Consider the following 23,562-nt stretch of genomic DNA (forward strand, 5'->3'; position numbering starts at 1 on the left):
GTACATTCGTTATTGGTGTACTTAATGTATTTAAGCATCCTTTGATGTACATTCGTTATTGGTGTACTTAATGTATTTAAGCATCCTTTGATGTACATTTGTTATCGGTGTACTTAATTATTTAAGCATCCTTTGATGTACATTCGTTATTGGTGTACTTAATGTATTTAAGCATCCTTTGATGTACATTTGTTATTGGTGTACTTAATTATTTAAGCATCCTTTGATGTACATTCGTTATTGGTGTACTTAATGTATTTAAGCATCCTTTGATGTACATTCGTTATTGGTGTACTTAATGTATTTAAGCATCCTTTGATGTACATTCGTTATTGGTGTACTTAATGTATTTAAGCATCCTTTGATGTACATTTGTTATTGGTGTACTTAATTATTTAAGCATCCTTTGATGTACATTTGTTATTGGTGTACTTAATTATTTAAGCATCCTTTGATGAACATTCGTTATTGGTGTACTTAATGTATTTAAGCATCCTTTGATGTACATTCGTTATTGGTGTACTTAATGTATTTAAGCATCCTTTGATGTACATTCGTTATTGGTGTACTTAATGTATTTAAGCATCCTTTGATGTACATTTGTTATTGGTGTACTTAATGTATTTAAGCATCCTTTGATGTACATTCGTTATTGGTGTACTTAATGTATTTAAGCATCCTTTGATGTACATTCGTTATTGGTGTACTTAATGTATTTAAGCATCCTTTGATGTACATTTGTTATTGGTGTACTTAATTATTTAAGCATCCTTTGATGTACATTTGTTTTCACAACAGTTTATTGTGCTGGAGGACATCAGGGGAGAATACTATAACTGAATTATCCTCTTAGAATAAATTTTGTTTGTAAAATGCAAAAAGGAAGAAGAAATTGTACATTTTGCCTTAACTCAATCTCTTGATTAGACCTTCCGTGTATATGAATGTGGAAATGAAGGCCCTGTTGTTCTGTTCCTGCATGGAGGAGGTTTCTCTGCTCTGTCTTGGGCAGTTCTTTCAGTATGTACACATTTTACTTTGTTCCATATTTTGTCTGTCTGTCTTTATATAATCGATTTCACCTGCTTTTAGTTGAAATATCTGAAAGTATGATATTTCTTTTTTCTTACTTAAGGAAAAAAAATTTCTTTGAATTTATATTGCCTTCTCCTCCTCCTCCAGTGTACTTAGTTGAGAACCATTGTCTTGTTTACTAAAAAAACTGATTTTTGACAAGTGCTGAATTGAAGAAATACTGCAAGATAAGGCATTAGGCTTCAGGTAGGTCCTATGAAAATATCTATTCTATTGAGAAATCTCCAGCAAAGCAAATAAGAAGTATTTTAACTTATAATACAATGACAGATTTTATTGGTTTATTTCTACTGGTCATAGACCATGAGAGCTTATGGGTTTGCCTGTTGTCCTTTGTCCATCTCCCAGAGTCCAGTGCCCATTGTCTATCTCCCAGAGTCCAGCGTCCATTGTACATCTATATGTTAGCATAGGTTTGCTATTGCCAATCTGCCTAAACTACTTGGAGGATTGCCATCAGAATTTACACATATGTTTATTCCAAGGTCAAGTTGGTCGGAATGAAAATGGTGCTGATTGGAAATTCAGTATGGCTACCTCATTGGCCTTCTTGAAAATCTTATTGCTTGAAGATGAAAAGCTCATGTCAACACTGGGTTTTTACCAGAAAACTTCATTTCATCTAGTACAGTTACTATGGCAGCTATCTTGAAAATGTTGTTACTGTTACTCCTTCTAAATGGAAAATCATATCAGTATGGGTTTTTCACCAAAGTCTAATAATGTTTGTACTGAATGAAAATGGTGCCACTCTGACCTCAAATATGGCTACCACAATGAACATACTGAAAATCTTGTAGCAAAACTACCTAAATGGATGGTCATATTAACATGGGGTTTTCACTAGAAGTCTTCAAAAGGTGTGCAGTTTGGCTTAAATAAAAATCCAGCATGGCTACCACATTGGCTTATTTGAAAATGATATTGGTCAGGAATTTCATGGATGATTTCAATATCTGGCAGTTTGGAAAAAAGAAATGGTCTTATCTTAAATTCCTGGAATTTTTTTTTGAGGTACTTTTGTTTCAAGACATTACACTTTAAATATGATCTAGTAATAGATGGAGAAAATATTCATTATTTACAATAAAATTTTTAATTCACTTATAATAGTTGATTTCATAGTTTAAAAAACTAGTAAGGATATTAAGTCATATACAGTAAATTGTGTATGCAAGTACCACAAACCTTTGTAAAATAGTTTTTCTTTGCTGAGAGTGAGCAATACCATTTTCTTTCCTGGTAATTATTGCATTACCTCATTTCAGTCACTAGGAACTACTAGTGGCCTGTCTAAATACTAGTGACCTGTCTAAGCACTTGTGGCCTATCTAACTACTATTGGCCTGTCAAACTACCAGTGGCCTGTCTAACTACGAGTGGCCTTTCTAACTACTTGTGGCCTATCTGACTATTAGTGACCTGTCTAACTACCAGTGGCCTATCTAACTACTAGCTACTATTGGCCTGTTTAACTACCAGTGGCCTATCTAACTATTAGTGACCTGTCTAACTACCAGTGGCCTATCTAATTACTAGCTACTATTGGCCTGTCTAGCTACTATTGGCCTGTCTAACTACTAGTGGCCTGTCTAACTACTTGTGGCCTATCTAACTATTAGTGACCTGTCTAACTACCAGTGGCCTGTCTAACTACTTGTGGCCTATCTAACTATTAGTGACCTAACTACCAGTGGCCTATCTAACTACTAGCTACTAGTGGCCTGTCTAACTATTAGTGACCTGTCTAACTACCAGTGGCCTGTCTAACTACTAGTGGCCTGTCTAACTACTTGTGGCTTATCTATTAGTGACCTGTCTAACTACCAGTGGCCTATCTAAATACTAGCTACTAGTGGCCTGTCTAACTACTAGTGGCCTATCTAAGTATCAGTGGCATATCTAACTACTAGTGGCCTAACTACTAGTGACCAGTCTAACTGTTAGTGGCCTCTCTAACTAATAGTGCATAACTATTTGTGGCCTGTCTAACAATTAGTGGCCTCTCTAACTACTAGTGGCTTATCTAAATACCAGTGGCATATCTAACTATCAGTGGCCTATCTAACTACTAGTGGCCTGTCTAACTGTTAGTGGCCTTTCTAACTACTAGTGGCCTGTCTAACTGTTAGTGGCCTGTCTATCTACTAGTGGCCTGTCTAACTACCAGTGGCCTGTCTAATTAATCAGTAGCCTGTTAAATTACTATGTTCCTGTTTAACTGCTAGTGGCCTGTTTAACAACTACCAGTGGCTTGTCTAACTACCAGTGGTCTCTCTCACTCTTTTATTGGGGCATATTTTATTTTGATCACAAGGTGCAAGAAGAATATTGTGATATAATACATTTGCATCACTGTCTCTCTCTCTCTCTCTTTTCAAAACAAAACTGGAGAAAGCAATGATGCAGCTTCCTTATTCGTTCCTTATTGTAAATTGTATACCATAATGCTATTATTGTTCCTGAAACCAGGAGTTACAGTAGTTTTTCATTCAACTTGTCATAGTGAATTTTATCCCATCTGTAACAGTAAATTTTCAGGTCAGGATCATTAAATGTAGGTAAAAGTACCTAATTTATTTGAAATACTTTGTGTGAAATGAATTAGTACCTTTTAGTTACATTAAATGATCCTGACCTGAAAATTGAGAATTGCAGATAGGATAAAGTTTGCAATGCTATCAGGAACAAGCTATTGTGAAAAGATGAAGCAGATGTATTGATCAACTTTTATACTGATGATGGATGGAAAATTTACAAAATTTGCAAATTTATTATATGCTTTGCATTGACTAATAGGCCAGCAAATATAGTACCCTGGGCCTGTGTTGGGAAACAAATTCTATTTAGTCAGTAACATCCTTTCATAACTTATGTATCTTTTATACCATGATCTTTGAAAAAAATAATGGTTTTGGCCCATATTCTGAAAGCTTGTTAATGGGATCTGATGGAACAAAAAGAATGTGAATTTGTTGATTGGAAAGGTTTGCCCTCCCGCCAGATATGTTTGTTTTACAAGTGTTATTAAATATGTTCAACATTAAATACATGAAATATATAGTTCATACATGTGCATCTCCCAGATGAGATGGTGTTTCTTCCAAGTTGAGAGGTATCTCCTGTCCCTCCCATCACTCACTGAAATCTACCCTATATGCAAAATTATTAATGAAATATTTAATTGGTGTCATATTTTTCACACCTTGCTTCCAGTGTAGTTTATTTACTGTAATACTGCCTGTGATCACATGACTGTCAACAGGTTAGCAGGGCAAGATGATTTAGTTGTGGTCACATGACTGTCAACTGGCTTTAAGCAGGGCAAGATGATTTAGTTGTGATCACATGACTGTCAACAGGCTTTAAGCAGGGCATGATGATTTAGTTGTGATCACATGACTGTCAACAGGCTTTAAGCAGGGCATGATGATTTAGTTGTGATCACATGACTGTCAACAGGCTTTAAGCAGGGCATGATGATTTAGTTGTGATCACATGACTGTCAACAGGCTTTAAGCAGGGCTAATTTCATGCAGCATAAAACAATTAACATCCCTTTTATTCTGATGGCAGGGTCAGTTGGCTTCATTGTTTGAAGTTTGTCAAGATGGATTATACTGTTTGTGAGCAGAATAATTCTGAAAGGATGAAAGATGTTAATTGACAATAGTGGGTTACTGAAAATCTCAATCAGCGTGAAACAATTAACATTATTTTGATTCTCTCTGGAGGGTGTTCTGCTTCACTGCTTAATGTTGCTGAGATGGATTAGATTCTATACTGTATTTGATCAAAATGCCAATATCTAGCAACAGAAATGTAACATGAAATTCGTTGATGGATGGAAACAGGAATTTCAGTGGTAGGAATCAAGTGTAAAGGTACATGAATATGCATTCTGCTGTTCCTGTAAAGCTAAACTATGAATGACAACAAGTACTATGAATGGCAACAAGTACTATAAATGGCAGCAAGTTACTATGAATGGCAACAAGTTACTATGAATGGCAACAAGTTACTTTGAATGGACTGATTGATGTGGATATTTTAAATTTTAATAAAATGGAAACTGTTCAATAGTTGTAATTTTTGTCCACTTGCATGTAGAAAATTGGGTGCATGAAAACCTTCCTTCCTTTCAGGTCAGAACTCTCAACCAAATTTTGGAAATCTCCCGATCTTTCCCGACTTAAACTATCTTTGGTGTCACATGTATGATAGAATACTCTTACATCATTCAAGACAGATTTTGTATCTTTGGATATGTTTGGGGTAGCTTGTGGATATGTTAATAGGTCATGTACACTTGATACAATCCAAAGACTTGTAGAAGTATGAGCTGTGTGATGGAATCATGTAATGTGTGATTGAAAAAGTGCACTGAATTTGCTACTTCAGGGTAGATTTCATGTAAAAAGTGATCCAATATTTTGTTGTCAAATTTGCATTATCAGCTCTTTGATTTGAAATTTCAGTCAGTTTTATCAAACCTTGTGACCTGCAGATGCGCAGCCATAGATCTCAGGGGACATGGTGAGTGAGTTAGAATTTTTATTATATGCCATAAATAAAATTCATATACGGTGTTTTACAGTTTTAATACAGGAAAATAGTGCATCTTAGTAACTCACATTTCAAAGCAGTTACTCAAATGCCTGAATGAACTTCTTAGTAGACATGGAAATGATCTCAGTGACTCAGATTTCAAAGCAGTTACTCAAATGCTTGAATGAATTTCTTAGTAGACGTGGATAGGTGGCGCTCTACAGTTTCGTATTTTACATAGGATTAGAATTTTAAAGAAAAGAATTTCCCTGGCTTTCCTCACTGGTTATAATGGCTATTTAAAAAAGACCACATATATCTTTGGTATAATTCAAATAACCTTTAATTCCCAATATTGTGGTGTCTGATTGATGGGTGTAGAGCGCCACCTGAATAAACTTCTTAGTAGACATGGAAATCATCTCAGTGACTCAGATTTCAAAGCAGTTACTCAAATGCTTGAATGAATTTCTTAGTAGACGTGGAAAGGTGGCGCTCTACAGTTTCGTATTTTGCATAGGGTTAGGATTTTAAAGAAAAAAGAATTTCCCTGGCTTTCCTCACTGGTTATACTGGCTATTTAAAAAAGACCTTGTATATCTTAGGTATAATTAAAAGAACCTTTAATTCCCTTTATTTTGGTGTATGATTGATGGGTGTACTATGGGTTATAGAGTATACAGCTTGGCCTTACTTTAAATGTGCACCTTTCAAAAAAATGCTAGCTCTACTTGGTCATTTTCACTTCCTGAACTTCAGAGGTAAATTGTATAAAAAGAGCCGATAACCTTTTTTACATTTTATATATTTGGTAATTCATTCATTGTACTTTCAGAAGCTGGTATTGTCTAGTCTGGCAAATTTCATTTTCCCTATTTTAATAGCTGCTATGTATAGTATACTTTAGACTAATTCAGGCTGATTTTTTAACACAAGGGAGCAGTCATTTTAGTTAGCAGTGTGCTTAAATCATGTAAAATTTCGAAAAGTACAATATCCAAAGAAATATCATCCACATTACATTACTGTAGCATATAGGTATGCCAACATTCTCTCCATTGTGCATGTTTTCAATGTGAACTAGTTCACCTTACATACGTCACTCTCTCAAAAATACTTATTAATTGGTGAGCGCTTCCTAACTTGGTTAGTACTAGCATAAAGCATCTCAGTAACTCAGGCAACTGTCACTCAAATACTTGAATAAATTGGTTAGTACTATCATAAAGCATCTCAGTAACTCAGACAGCTGTCACTCAAAAACTTGAATAACTTGATTATTGGCACTCTACAGTTTCTTACATACGGTTAGAATTTTAAAGAAAAGAATTTCCCTGGCTTTCCTCACTGGTTATACTGGCTATTTAAAAAAGACCATGTATATCTTAGATATAATTCAAATAACCTTTAATTCCCTTTATTTTGGTATATGATTGATGGGTGTACTATGGGTTATAGAGTATACAGCATGGACTTATTCCAGATGTGCACCTTTCCAAAATGTGCTAGCTCCACTTGGTCATTTTCACTTCCTGAACTTTGCATTTTATATATTTGGTAATTCATGGATTGCACTTTCAGAAGCTGGTATTGTCTAGTCCCTATTTTAATAGCTGCTATGGATAGTGTACTTTAGACTAATTCAGGTACAATATCCAAAGAAATATCATCCACATCACATTAATGTAGCATAGAGGTATGCCAACATTATCTCCATTGTGCATGTTTTAAATGCAAATAACTTCACCTTACATACGTGACTCTCTCAAAAGTACATAATAACTGGTGAGTGCCCCTTAGTACTAGCGTAAAGCTTCTCAGTAACTCAGGCAACTGTCACTCAAATACTTGAATAACTTGCTTAGTACCAGCATAAAGCATTATATTCCCTGCCACCTTAAAAATGCAAAGAATTCAAAGCTCTGACAAAAAATATATAGTTCATATTTTGCTTTGAATTTTGAAGCTCTGTTGAACTTATACAATTCTTATTTGCTCCATGGAGAAAGAAAAATACATAGCACAATATAGGTGCTATTTTCAAGAGCAATTCAGTGCATTAATTGTAAAGCATGAAAACCTAGAATTAATAAAAAAATTGCCATGAGAATAAAGAAGCAGAAGCAGAATATTGATAATGAAGATGCAGGGGTAGAAAAATCCACTGGGACAACTAAAACTTAACGTGAGTCAACCATTTTTCCCAATGTGAATGCTTAGTTGGGTACACTGAACATATTAAAAAATGCTCAAAACTAAAATGGAATTTATATATTTTCCCATGACATAATCATTAAACCATCCCTCTAGATACCTACAGCAGGTGCTTGAATTATCTCCATGTAATTCAATTTTTGAGTGATTAGTGATTGCTACTGGCAAGACACCTTGCTAATCCTCATCTGTCAGGTACTCATTGTCTGTTTAATTAATCAGAATCCATGCTTCCAGCCCATAAGGGTGAACCATTGAAGAAAGAAGACTTTGTTGGCTTGACAAACTTAATAATTGTAATCTAGTATAATTACTCTTCGTGATGGATCTGTTGAAGAAATAGGCACTTGCTGTAGAGCATGTGAGAGCTACTCCTATAGGCTGACTTTAGCTGAAGGAATATAACACGTTTTAATGATCAGACCAGCTATAATTGTTGTTGCATATTTGCTTGTTAAGTCATGGCTAAATAAAAGTCCCAAAGTGGATTGTTCACAGTTCTTGACAGCTTAGGCATTGGATTAATAATAACATTGCATTAACTATAACCACAATGATGTAACTCAGACAAATGTAAAATATAGACAAGTTCATGGTCAGGGGTGTCCAACAAGTTCATGGTCAGTGGTATCCAGCAAGTTCATGGTCAGTGGTGTCCAACAAGTTCATGGTTAGGGGTGTCCAACAAGTTCATGGTCAGGGGTGTCCAACAAGTTCATGGTCAGGGGTGTCCAACATGTGTAAAGCTTACAGACGATAAGACAGTATCAACAAAGGAAATTATTTGATTATCTTTTATTTACTGAACTTAGACTAAATAAGTGTTAAACTTCTATGACACTTTTCTGTTAGTAGGAGTGTAATTAAAATTACATCTGTAATACATATATGACAAAAGTTCATGACTAATTTAAATTATGGGAATCTTGATGTCAACTACAGTAATTAAATTACAACAAGAAAATTTGTCAGTACAGCTCAAGTTTCAAAGATGGTTGCCCCAGGCAACCATGAACAATATAAATACTTTACTCCTTAAGATACATTAATGAGATTCACAATGATCAGAATGATAATAATTATGATGGTCTTTTTCTTTTCCTTGTTATTTCTACATTTTATTTCGCTTCAGTGGATACCTTCTTATTTCTTCATTTTATTTTGCTTCAGGCGATACCTACACATCCGATGATACAGATTTATCGGCCGAAACCATGTCCAGGTTAGGTGTTAGCTAATATTTAAAGAAAAGTTTAACACAGTTTTGTTGCTTGATGTCACCATGAGACAATTGTATTCCCATTTATGTTTTGAGGAAATATCTTTTTTATTTTTGAAAGAGAATTATTTATATGTTTGTTTTTACGACTTTATGGTCTTAAACTAAGAAACAGAAAAGAGTGAAAACCAACCAGTTTTGTAAAATTCAACGAATAATATATTTCCCTGGAATACAAAGTGAAATTTTAAAAAGAACTTGCAGTATTATGAATTAAATCCCAAATATTCCTAAAGGTTCTGTCTCTGGTCCAGATAAATGAAGTTCCTATTGAATTCCAATGGTGTTAAAATTAATTTACAATCTTGAATGTGTTGTTATACTTATGGTCTTGTTTGTACTAATGTACCAATAGCCTAGACTGTGGCAGTGTATTAATAGTCATTTGATATATCACAATAATAAAATCCAAAATGTCCTTGACTGAATTCACTATAATTCCATTATAATGATTTAGTCCAAGAAGAACTAAAGGCATTTTGTATTTCCAGTGAATAATTTAAAATAAATAAATCCACCCAAATTAAAAACTGAAGACAACAATAAGACTTATTCTGCTTCGTCTGTTAAAGTAATTTTCCAAGCTAACAACATTGGTATTAAAAGCCAAGACACAATAATAGAGCCAGGATGTAGGTCAGTCTCCTCTAAAACATTACAGGTTGTCAACAAGTTTAGGATTTTCCTAGTGAAAAACTAATATCCTGCATTCAGATAGAAGTAAACATATTTACCTTCATTATTGATGATCTGAATATTTAATCAGTGATCATAGAGAAATATTAGCTATGTATTATGTTGTTTTCAAAATAAATGTCACTGGTCAGGTAGACCATTGACTTGATTTTAGACTAAGGTCAGTTATAAAATACAGATATACATAATATATAACTAAAAACAATACAAATAAATATAATAACAATGTACATACTTTTTAAAAAATGTATTCACTACTAATTGCCAAGTTTTAAAATTGTATAGGTTTGGATCATATATCAAAGGTAATTTTCTAAATGCAAATAGTGATGTTTAAAGGAGATAAATTCAATGAATGAGAGTATATATGACAGAACTTGAATTAGAAAGACTTTGATTGGTGGGAACATGTGAGTAACTTGACAACGTTATTGGTAAAATTTGTAAAATTATATTTCAGAGATGTGGGTGATGTTGTCAGAGAGCTGTATGGGGATGATCCTCCTCAGATTATTCTCATAGGACACAGGTATGTCTAAGCTGCCTCATACTACCTGTAAATGCAGTAATAATAAGACAAATTATCTACGTAAAAAGACCACTTCAGTGGTCTAGTGGTTAGAGCATCTGCTTCGGATGCCTGAGGTTGAGGGTTTGAACCCTGGCCGAGTCATACCAAAGACTTATAAAAATGGTACTAACAGCTGCCTTGCTAGGTGATCAGCATTAAGAGGTTAGTGTTAGAACTGGTTGGCCTGGTGTCAGGTTAATATGACTTGGTGTGACATCATGCTACATGCCTGCAGCATGATGCCCCAGTGCTAGATACCACTATAAATTGCCACACTGGTGACATCATAGCAGTATGACTGAAAAACTGTTAAAGCTATGTTAAAATCCAAATCACACACACACACACATACACACACACACACATACACATCTCTCTACGTATTATCATGATGGAAATAAACCCAAATCAGTTATGGGAGATTTGTTAATTTAAAAATGATGACTTTAAGTGGAAAATAATTGATGCATGATAACAGAAATTTTAGTTGTATATTCATTTTATGATAGTGAATTGAAATGAGCAGAACTCTTTATAGAACAGTTAAGTAATGCAAAATACAATATTTTGATGGGTCACGTAGTAAATTAAGTAAAACATACTTAATAGTATATGGAATATCTGTGTTAAAGTTGATTGTTTAATATTTGTAAATTTCTATTGGATTAGTAATACAATTATAAATTTCTATTGAATTAGTAATACAGGTGGAAAGTTCTATTGAATTAGTAATAAAGATGTAAATTTCTATTGGATTAGTAATACAGGTGTAAATTTCTATTGAATTAGTAATACAGTTGTAAATTTCTATTGCATTAGTAGTACAGGTGGAAATTTATATTGAATTAGTAGTACAGGTGGAAATTTATATTGAATTAGTAATAAACGTGTAAATTTCTATTGAATTAGTGATAAAGTTGTAAATTTCTATTGAATTAGCAATGAAGATGTAAATTTATATTGAATTAGTAATACAGTTGTACATTTCTGTTGGATTAGTAATACAGGTTTAAATTTGTGTTGGATTAGTAATACAGTTGTAAAGTTCTTTTGGATTAATGATGCTGGTGTAAATTTAGATTGGATTAGAGGAATACAGGTTTAAATTTCTATTTGATTTGTATTACAGGTGAAAATTTGTTGGATTAGTAACACGGGTTTGTTTATGTTGGATATGTATTACAGGTGAAAATTTATATTGGATAAGTAACACACGTCTTTTTTCAAGCAAAAGAACATTACAGTGGATTCAGATATATACTATTTTGTACACAAATGGTTTTTAAAAATTAATGAAATTTTTTGAAAGAGTTTTCCTCATTAACTTTATTGAAGAGTTTTCCTCTTTAACTTTATTGAAGAGTTTTCCTCTTTAACTTTATTGACAGAGTTTTCCTCATTAACTTGTGTATGTAGGGGTTCAAAAACATAGACCGCACTATAAGCAAGGGTGTAAGTTACCAGGTGACCCCAACAAATTAAAAAAGGGATGCCATCCCTGCTGGATGATTTGTAACCTGGAAGAGTAGTAAGGGGACTGTTTAATGGCTGAATACTCGTTTTTTATTCTCATTGAGAATAAATGTCAAAAAATAACTTTTTCTAATGAAGTAACTGTGAAACTTCTAATCCTTGAGGACTGTTCCGGTGGCCTAATGGTTAGAGCCTCTACCTCGGATGTGGGAGGTCGCAAGTTCGATTCCCGGCCGAGTCATACTAAAGACTTAAAAACTGGTACTAACAGCTGTCTCTCTAAGCACTAAGCATTAAGAGGTTAGCGTTAGAACTGGTTGGCCTGGTGTCAGGATATTTTGACTGGTGGAACATCATGCAACATGTCTGCGGCATGATGCCCCAGTGCTAGACACCACTACAGTTATACCTGGTGAAGGACTTTATCTAGATAAGCACTTGTGCTTTATTGACTTTGGTTAAATTTATGTTGATGCTAGAATGATTAAATTGATTCATGAAATGTCTTGTAACAAACAAAGCTCATTGTGACATATATATCATCTTTGACTGGCTTTGATCAAGTTTCTGCATTCAGTTTTTAGCACATTAAATACATACCATTCACATAGATATCCTGGAACTTGGTGAACAGATACATCTTTGATAAGTTCTACACACTCTTTGCAAGATCTCTCTGTGACCCATTTATCATACTGCATTGCTTTCTTAACATTTTGTGTTAAAAGTTCATTTGCTGTATGCTGTGTATATTCCAGTAATGAAACTTGACAATTGCATTAATCTCTTACTGCGATGTTCTTAAAACCAAAGGTCATTGTGACCTACATTTCTGCATTACTAACATGAGTTAAGTATTAGTCTTTGTGATCACATTAATTCATGCTATATCTATATACACCCTAGCCCACTGAGGTCATTTTTGACCAGCATCAATTAAATGTTCAGATTTCACATTTCAAAGTGATTAAAAATTTGGATGTAAAGATAGAATATACAAAAGAATTTTTACTTCAAAAAGTGGTCAATATAATTTTAATATGAATTTATTTTCTGCATGTTACTTGAGACTAGTGAAAGTTATTATAGTTGATCACACTCTGGTTAGAATTGCCAGATTACTGAAGTGCTTTAAAGGAATATATTTGTTTCACTTGTAGTTGACATGCGTTAGGTTGATCATATTGCACTCATAACCATGCAGTATTATTGGTACAGATATGGGTATGACTATCAGACTCAGAAATTTCATATTGTGAGTTTTGGAGAGATTGGAGGAGGGGGTCACCATCATTGATGGGAGGGATGGGTGGTATTGCTGATATTGGGAGAATTGTATCCTCGCCAGCAGTTTCACATTTATGACATTGTAAAATTGAAATTGGACAGAATTTTGGATAGCACAGTACTACATCATTTTTGTATCATAAGTTGGCTGGTGTCAGGCCAGCTTGTGCCTCATACTTGTAGCAGATATCCTTTCATTTTCAGTATGGGTGGTGCAATAGCAGTGCACACAGCTGAGAAGAATCTAATACCCTCCCTTATAGGACTGGTTGTTATAGATGTTGTGGAAGGTGAGTGTTTTATTCAACCAAACTGACCTGTTGGTATGCTTATTAACAATTTGAATGATGCTGGTTTATATATGTCCCCAGACCAGGCTGTGTCAGCCATCATAGTATGTCAAGCAGGACATTTTACTTCAAGATGATATAACCTACCTTGTGTTTATGTGCTTTTCAGCACCAATCAATCAACACTGAGTTGAGTTTGAATTGGAATTTTAATGCCTTATTCACTAACAAATAGTTATATAATTTTAAATGCTTTTTACTAAAAGAGAATCAGAATCATTTCTATTGGAGAAAAATAACTTTAATTTGCAGAACAGAAAAAGGTATGCAGACATTTTCAGAGGACAACCTAATGGTGTGAACCAGTACAAACTGTATTGAATATTGCATACTGTGATGTTACAATAAAATTTGTATTTGTTGACAAAAATTAATACTATGCTGTTATTGGACATTCTCTTTCCTTGGCCAGTTCAGTACTTGGCCAACATTATCCAAATCCAAAGCAAGCAATAATTTTCATGTGGAAATTTTTTTATGACATTTAAGGTGTTGGGCTTTCAGCAGTTAGGATTAAATAGACTTGGGTTAAGCTGTATTAGTGTTAAAGTCTAGAACAATTAACATTTAAGATGAGTAAATGCTCTTACATAACCATGCTAATGTATAGTATAGTATTGTGTATATATTTCTGTGTCAGTATACTGTAAAATGTGGATAATGATCACATAACCATGCTAATGTACAGTATAGTATTAAAGCCCTGTGTATGTATTTCTGTGTCAGTATACTGTAAAATGTGGATAATAATCACATAACCATGCTAATGTACAGTATAGTATTGTGTATATATTTCTGTGTCAGTATACTGTAAAATGTGGATAATAATCACATAACCATGCTAATGTACAGTATAGTATTGTGTATATATTTCTGTGTCAGTATACTGTAAAATGTGGATAATAATCACATAACCATGCTAATGTACAGTATAGTATTAAAGCCCTGTGTATATATTTCTGTGTCAGTATACTGTAAAATGTGGATAATGATCACATAATAAAATTTCTCAGAAGATAAATTAGTATGGCTCTTTCAACATTTCTCCATAAATAAATGATATCTGATGATAAAACATTAGGAATGCATTCACTCCATTGCAGATCTAGCCCTTCCATGCCAGAAAAGATGTTACAACCATCATTGCTTGGTTTAGTCACAGCAGTGCAGAACAGTTGTATGCTTGCTTATCATAATGAGATTAGTCTCCTTTAAAATCCAGTTGTGATCAGGTACCATTTTCACTCCTGGAGTGTAAATTGGGTACTATTTTCACTCTTGGAGTGTAAATTGGGTACTATTTTCACTCCTGGAGTGTAAATAGGTACTATTTTCACTCTTGGAGTGTAAATCAGGTACTATTTTCACTCCTGGAGTGTAAATCGGGTACTATTTTCACTCCTGGAGCATAAATCAGGTACCATTTTCACTCATGGAGTGTAAATCAGGTACTATTTTCACTCCTGGAGCATAAATCGGGTACTATTTTCACTCCTGGAGTGTAAATCAGGTACTATTTTCACTTCTGGAGCATAAATCAGGTACTATTTTCACTCATAGAGTGTAAATCAGGTACTATTTTCACTCCTGGAGCATAAATCAGGTACTATTTTCACTCACAGAGTGTAAATCAGGTACTATTGTCACTCTTGGAGTGTAAATCAGGTATTATTTTCATTCCTGGAGTGTAAATCAGGTACTGTTTTCATTGCTGAAGTGTAAATTAGGTACTATTTTCACTCCTGGAGTGTAAATCATGTACTATTTTCATTCCTGAAGTGTAAATCAGGTACTATTTTCACTCCTGGAGTGTAAATCAAGTACTCTTTTCACTCCAGGAGTGTAAATCAGGTACTATTTTCTCTCATAGAGTGTAAATCAGGTACTATTGTCACTCTTGGAGTGTAAATCAGGTATTATTTTCATTCCTGGAGTGTAAATCACATACTATTTTCATTCCTAAAGTGTAAATCAGGTACTATTTTCACTCCTGGAGTGTAAATCATGTACTATTTTCATTCCTGAAGTGTAAATCAGGTACTATTTTCACTCCTGAAGTGTAAATCAGGTACTCTTTTCACTCCAGGAGTGTAAATCAAGTAATATTTCCCCTCATAGAGTGTAAATCATGTACTATTTTCTTTCCTGAAGTGTAACTTGGGTACTATTTTCATTCCTGAAGTGTAAATCTGATACTATTTTACCTCCTGAAGTGTAAATCAGGTACTATTTTCACTCCAGGAGTGTAAATCAGGTACTGTTTTCTCTTGTAGAGTGTAAGTCATGTACTATTTTCTTTCCTGAAGTGTAAATCAGGTACTATTTTCATTCCTGAAGTGTAAATCTGATACTATTTTACCTCCTGAAGTGTAAATCAGGTACTATTTTCACTCCAGGAGTGTAAATCAGGTACTATTTTCACTCCAGGAGTGTAATCATCCTTTGAAGGCCTCACATATTCCACTTCTTATGCCTGTCACCATTGAAGTGAATTCTTGGAGTTACCTACATTCAGGCAAGTATACTCTACCAGTTGTCTACCTTTTTCTGTAAATTTGTCTTATTTCTTGCAGGTACAGCCCTGGAGGCCCTAAGTAGTATGCAGAATTTCCTGAGAGGACGACCTTCTCTATTCAAGTCCCTGGAGCATGCCATAGAGTGGTGGTAAGTAATGCATGTGGAGTGAGAAGAGGGTGCAACTATTTAAATTCCTTGTCTACAGAATAATCATCATTTCTTATTGGATATTTTCTGACCTCATTAAAGTTCTCTACTTTTATACCCATATTTATAATTTATTATATAGAGTTGACTTATCTTTCCATGCCATCTGTCTATGAATATATGCATGCATCTATCGATTTCTCCATGAGTATATGCATCAATCCATCTGTGCATAATTATAGGCACACATCCATCAATGCATATACTACATGATTGTGTCATACATCCATCCATCTGTTCATGATTATGTCATACATCAATCCATCTGTCCATGAGTATATGCATCAATCCATCTGTCCATAATTATAGGCACACATCCATCAATGCATATATTGCATGACTGTGTCATACATCCATCCATCTGTCCATGAGTGTATGTATACATCCATCTGTCCATGAATATTTGCATACATCCATCTGTCTGAACATGAGTATATGCATACATCCATCTGTCTGAACGTGAGTATATGTATACATCCATCTGTCCATCAGTATATGTATACATCCATCTGAACATGAGTATATGCATACATCCATCTGTCTGAACATGAGTATATGCATACATCCATCTGTCTGAACATGAGTATATGCATACATCCATCTGTCTGAACATGAGTATATGCATTCATCCATCTGTCTGAACATGAGTATATGCATTCATCCATCTGTCCATGAGTAGATGCATACATCTGTCTGAACATGAGTATATGCATACATCCATCTGTCCATGAATATTTGCATACATCCATCTGTCTGAACATGAGTATATGCATACATCCATCTGTCTGAACATGAATATATGCATACATCCATCTGTCCATGAGTATATGCATTCATCCATCTATGACTATATGCATGCTTGCATCCATCTGTCCATGAGTATATGCATACATCCATCTGTCCATGAGTATATGCTTACATCCATCAGTGCATATACTACATGATTGTTATACATCCATCCATCTGTCCATGAATATTTGCATACATCCATCCATCTGTCTATGAGTATATGCATACATTCTTCTGTCCATGAGTATATGCATACATCCATCTGTCCATGAGTATATGCATTCATTCATCCATCCATCTGTCCATGAATTTATGCATTCATCCATCCATCTGTCAATGAGTATATGCATACATCCATCTGTCCATGAGTATATGCATACATCCATCTGTCCAGGAGTATATGCATTCATTCATCCATCCATCTGTCCATGAATTTATGCATTTATCCATCCATCTGTCAATGAGTATATGCATTCATCTATCTTTGACTATATGCATGCATGCATCCATCTGTCCATGAGTATATGCATGCATCTGTCTGAACATGAAGATATGCATACATTCATCAGAACATGAATATATGCATACATTCATCTGTCCATAAGTATATGCATACATCCATCTGTCCATAAGTGTATGCATACATCCATCTGTCCATGAGTATATGCATACATCCATCTGTCCATAAGTGTATGCATACATCCATCTGTCCATGAGTATATGCATACATTCATCTGTCCATGAGTGTATGCATGCATCCCTCTGTCCATGAGTATATGCATACATCCATCTGTCCATGAGTATATGCATACATCCATCTGTCCATGAGTATATGCATACATCCATCTGTCCATGAGTGTATGCATACATCCATCTGTCCATGAGTGTATGCATACATCCATCTGTCCATGAGTATATGCATACATCCATCTGTCCATGAGTATATGCATACATCCATCTGTCCATGAGTATATGCATACATCCATCTGTCCATGAGTGTATGCATACATAAATCTGTCCATGAGTATATGCATACATTCATCTGTCCATGAGTATATGCATACATCCATCTGTCCATGAGTGTATGCATACATCCATCTGTCCATGAGTGTATGCATACATCCATCTGTCCATGAGTGTATGCATACATTCATCTGTCCATGAGTATATGCATACATTCATCTGTCCATGAGTATATGCATACATCAATCTGTCCATGAGTATATGCATACATTCATCTGTCCATGAGTATTTGCATACATCCATCTGTCCATAAAAATATGCATTCATCCATCTGAAGATGAGTACATGATTGCATTCATCTATCCATCTGTCCATGCATGCATTCATCTATGAATGAGTATATGCATGCATTCATCCATAATGTCTTATTCTAGCTATAACACTTGTACTACTTCATTCCCTTATTGACACAAGACCTGCACTGTGGGTGTAAGTTGGGATGAACGTGTGTTTCACAACAAAACTGAGTTGTTGTGACCTATGTTCCAGGATTTATTACAGTTTGGTGCATAATGATGTCTCAGTTTTAATTCCAATTTCTTGTCAGCCATTATCAAAAAAATTACACTTAAAGTGCATATCTAGATGGACATAAGTCATGCATGAAAACTGAATTACTCTGTCATACTTTCCAAGATTTATTCAAAATGTTTAAACATTTGGTCACCCCTTCCTGTCTTTGCTGTATCTTCAGTACTGTTACACCAGTTAACATCACATTTACTAAGGCTGTATTGATATACCAGTAAATGCAATACAGAATGCCTAATATTGTATATCATGATATGAGTATAGAAATACCAGTATACTGTTTTTTTCTTCACCTACATTAGACCGTCCAGAACTAACTTTAGCACACTACTGTCTTCCATTAGGCTTGGATTGTTACCAACATGGCAGCTTCTAAATAGGTGTTCATGAAAAACCCAAGAGAAAATATTCCTATTTGGAATAATGTTTAACTAAAAATAGAGTTATGCACCTATACACATACATGCCAACCATTACCCTTATGGCATGGTCATTATGCTTTTTCTTCACCAGATTACATCTTATGCTCACCTGTGAATGGATTACATGTTTCCAGTACCAAAAAAAATAAAAATAAAGATAAAGCGATAAATAGTTGTGTTTGTCGTTTATATTAGCATCTTTTTTAATTCCACTCATCTTAAAAATTTGAAAATGAAAGACTGTTTAATGAGAAATGTGTAAAAGCATAGACTACATATACTTTCATAACTTTCTTTTTATAGCAACAATAAATGACCCATTTCCAGCATATGGGTTTCTTTAATTTGAAACTATGCCTTGCAGATTGATTATATTGATATTTAGATAAGGTAGCAGAACAGTCTGTAGTTTTAAAGAAAATGTTGCCAGATATTAAGTGAATGGGCTTTCACAGTTTGACATGGGGATGAAACTTCTTAGAGCAGATGGACCTTCTGTCCGATCAGAGAAAGGACAATTAAAGACAGATTTTCAAGTTTGTGAAAAAGAATATGTGAGTGACTTTGTGGACCTCATGTTGATTTGGCAGAAATCAGACATATGGACTAGTTAAAGTGAGTATTGAATATAAACAATGTGTCATTATGTTTTGTTTTGGTATTCTATTTCTAATTCACATGGATTTTTTTTCCAAGTATTTTGACACACAGATCCAGGTTAGTAGTGAAAATAAACATGTACATTTTTGGTTACAATGTCATAGCCTAAACAAAGTAGGGGTATAGTGAAAATAAACATGTACATTTTTAGCTACAATGTCATAGCCTCAATGAAGTAAGGGTATAGTGATAAGAAACATGTACATTTTTAGCTACAATGTCATAGCCTTAATGAAGTAGGGGTACTAGCATTGGTACTAGTACTCCATAGACTACACTTTTTGTGGTCAGATTACACTTTTTTGCTCCTTTTATTAGCATTGCTTATACCTCTCTCAGGACACATTTGTGCATACACATGACAAAACAGTTGCTGTGTTTAACTTGTGTAGGTGGAATGACAAGCCATTCAACTCATTTATGGTCCACCATTTGCTGTGTGTAACATGTGTAGGTGGTTCACCATTTGCTGTGCAGTTGTGTTAGACAGTCCATGACACAAGAGCTGTAGGTTCCAGTAAAGACATACCAAAAGTTTCAGGTCAGCAACCATTGATTGTGGATATGCTAGTACAAATTTTCATCAGAAAGTGCCACATCTATTAATTATGATATTACCAGTTTCATCATTCATGACTTGTGTCCATAAAGTGTTGTTAAAAAATGATTCTTAAGCGTGTCATTGGTGCTTGATCGCCGATATGTTGTACCATCTAGACAAGTTCTGTGAGGAAATTTGGTGCTTGATTACCGATATGTTGTACCATCTAGACAAGTTCTGTGAGGAAATTATCCCAGATATATATTTAAAAGTCAAAGAGGGCATAAAATCCCTTGCAGTTTTTAGTCTTTCAGGTTGAAACTTGGATTGTTCAGAAATATACTGCTCATTTGACATTTGTCAAACTTATGATTACATTTATTTTTTACTTATCTTTGTTCCTTGTCATGATTTTAATGCAGTATATGAACCTTTTATTTATTCTGATTTGTTGACCAAAAGACACTTATGATCAGGCAACTCTTGTGCAAATTTGTATTTCCTGCTGGTAGGTGTTCATGTTGATGTTTTTATCATTTGTTCAATCATTAATTAATTATTATATTTAGTGGGTATTTTTGGTAAAAAGCGACTTGATTTTATTTTCTTGTTAAGATTTTATTACATGCAAAGAAGTTGCTCATTATTAAAGTATAAAATAAGAAAAATTAGAATCATAAATGCTGTCAGTGCCAATACATGTTTATATATATATATATATATATATATATATATATATATATATATATATATATATATATATATTGCAATATAAACATGCTGTATTGCAATGTTCCTAGCAATACACACTTTTAACATTTACACTTTATATGCATATTGAGCTAAATGTCTTTTTCCAGTTCTGGGTAGCTGTTACATGCATTCTACGATTTATTAAAAGTTTGGTGAAAAATTTTATAAATTCTTGAATGCCAACACTTTTTCACCTATTGCCACCGAAGTGTCCATGCTGCTGCATCTAAGGATGGATTTGTGTCATACACTAAAACTAGGTCAGTGCAACCTGTAGTCTGGAATTTATTCAGAATGGTTAAAAAATTTGTTTATGTTCTCCCTATCGTGGCTTCAACTTTTATGCTATTAAACCAGTTGATTTTTTGCATTTTGGGAGGAGCATGTGTTGTGCACCAAACCTGGATCACTGATCTACTTTTCAGGAGTTGATTAAAATTTGTTTATATTTATGTCTGGGGTCTAAAATGTCACACATTGAGATGGATGAACATTTTAGTAATCACCTTTTCCATCTGCCTTTCTGTCCATTCACACAACACCACTCCCTCAATAACTCTCGCACATCGGGGTCCAGAAACATCGACCGCACTATAAGTGAGGCGCGAGTTATTGAGGGACCTATAAAATAAGCCCAAAACCAATAAAGTGATTGACGACATAACAGAGAAATAAGGTGGGAGGGTAGGCAGATTATACTGTTGAATACTCACTTTATAATCGTTGTGAGATTAACTGTTAATAAATATCTCTTCATAACGGTGTACTTTATTATTTCCTCATAGGACAACAATCATTTCAGGATAAATTACAGTATGTTGAGGCGATCATCAAAAACATTATTCCACGTGGTTTCCATTTGCTTAACATGTGTACCACTTCACACATTGTGTACTACGTCACTAATGTTTGTGTTGAATTGGATGCATTCTAGTTTTATTGTTTGATCCAAATTAGACATTTTTTTATATACAAAAGATCTACTCTTTTCGAGAAACAGTGTTGATCGAACGATAGATAGATTTGAATGCGATAGAAGTAAAATGGAAAACAAAAAAACAAGGGTTAATCAGTACTAACATATTTAATTGGTCTACAAATTTAAAACAACGTAAATTAGAACAAGTTAATGCTTGCCGTTTGTGCCATGCTTGACAATTATCAATTCACTTTTTGAAAAAATCAGTTGTTTTTTTTTTGTGTGTGTTACTCCTTGGTTTCTCTGCCGCCAAGCAAAATCCCTCAGATTTCTCAACTGCATGAGCTTTACATAGTCAACATTTTGGGTCTCCAGCCATCTTATGGCAATATCAAAATATTTCATTGCTTCCTGTGCAGAGGGGTGGGGGGTGCAGCATCTGCGTCTGCATCACTTTCAACACTTGTGTTACTCCAGTTAAAATAGTCTTCTGCTGCAAATTTGTTCACTATAGAAATAATTATAGTTTCATCTGACATGTATTCAGCTGTGGGGCAATCATTGTCAGCACTCCTCCATATCATCAAGAGAAACGCCCATCTCAGGACCGTGAGTCTGTACGAATTTCTCCCAAACAGCCTCGGCGTTAATGACATCAGTTTCACTGAAACATTCAAAGTCACTATGACTATCATCATTGTTGTCTCTGTTACTGTTTTGCTTTACGTCAAAGGCAGCTCCAAGACCCTTAATCCAGCACCCGAGGTTTCTTGTAATCAATTTTTTTTTTAATGCAACAAACACTTCCCTAAGTTGTTGATCAAAACAAGGCAGGCATGTACATGTAATTAGGTTCTCACAGAAGTACTCACGGGTTTCGATGTGACAGTTGATTGACTCTTTTCATGTTTTCAATGAACAGAATATGTTGTGATTATGTTTACACTGAAACGGAATTAAAGGATTAGAACATGACTTTCACACAGGAAGACATTTAATTGGTGTTTATTTCATTCTCTTTTGCCACCTGTTAGCATTTACCAGAAGTTTTCATTGATCGCTATTTCACCAGACTCTTTATTTACAGTATACTGACGGGGCCTCGAGTGGCCGAGTGGTCTAAAGCGCTCACCGTTACGGATCACTGCCATCTCATCTCTGTCTGCGTGAGTTCGAGTCTCAGGCTCGGCTAACGTGGGTACGTGAGAAAGCCTGCCAGTAGCTTCTCGTGGGTCGGTGGTTCTTCCCGGGGTTTTCCAGGGTTCTTCCTCCACCAATTATACTGGCCGCCATGTATAGCCTATCTTGTGCTGAAAAATGGCGTTAAACCATACAACAACAACAACAACTACAGTATACTGACAACTATTTATCATAAAAACTTACATAATATATGATATCTTTAAACAGAGGTCTCGCTAGGATTTTAAAACTGGGTCTTTCTGCCTCTGAATTGAATTCAATCACTAAATATCAGTACATTTTCTCACTCGGTCGCCAAAGCCTTTGAACTAGCTGCCTAGCTGTTGCATCATGTTCTTTTTTTTTTTTTTAATGTACTCTATAAAATGGCAACAGTACATCAAAGAGTCTTTCAGTCACTGAATTCTGTCATTGCAAATATCAGCACAGTTAACTGATCAACACATTTTCCCACAAAGCAGGTGGTTGAAACAGGACCGGCAGA

General features: G+C 34.7%; 1 protein-coding gene across 2 annotated transcripts in view; it reads left to right on the top strand.

Annotated features, from left to right (window-relative positions):
* Window positions 1-23,562, top strand: part of LOC149800412 (protein phosphatase methylesterase 1-like) — an 84,856-nt gene that overhangs the window by 14,261 nt on the left and 47,033 nt on the right. For both annotated transcript variants that reach the window (XM_089960052.1, XM_089960051.1), the window contains exons 3-8: window positions 928-1,020; window positions 5,574-5,631; window positions 9,028-9,079; window positions 10,293-10,361; window positions 13,368-13,453; window positions 16,087-16,177. In XM_089960052.1, the coding sequence (XP_089816178.1) occupies window positions 928-1,020; window positions 5,574-5,631; window positions 9,028-9,079; window positions 10,293-10,361; window positions 13,368-13,453; window positions 16,087-16,177 (449 nt within the window). The remainder of the gene's footprint in view (window positions 1-927; window positions 1,021-5,573; window positions 5,632-9,027; window positions 9,080-10,292; window positions 10,362-13,367; window positions 13,454-16,086; window positions 16,178-23,562) is intronic.

This window comes from Sinohyriopsis cumingii, chromosome 5 (genome assembly GCF_028554795.1).
Source record: "Sinohyriopsis cumingii isolate HCF-2022 chromosome 5, ASM2855479v2, whole genome shotgun sequence".
Lineage (NCBI taxonomy): Eukaryota > Metazoa > Mollusca > Bivalvia > Unionida > Unionidae > Sinohyriopsis > Sinohyriopsis cumingii.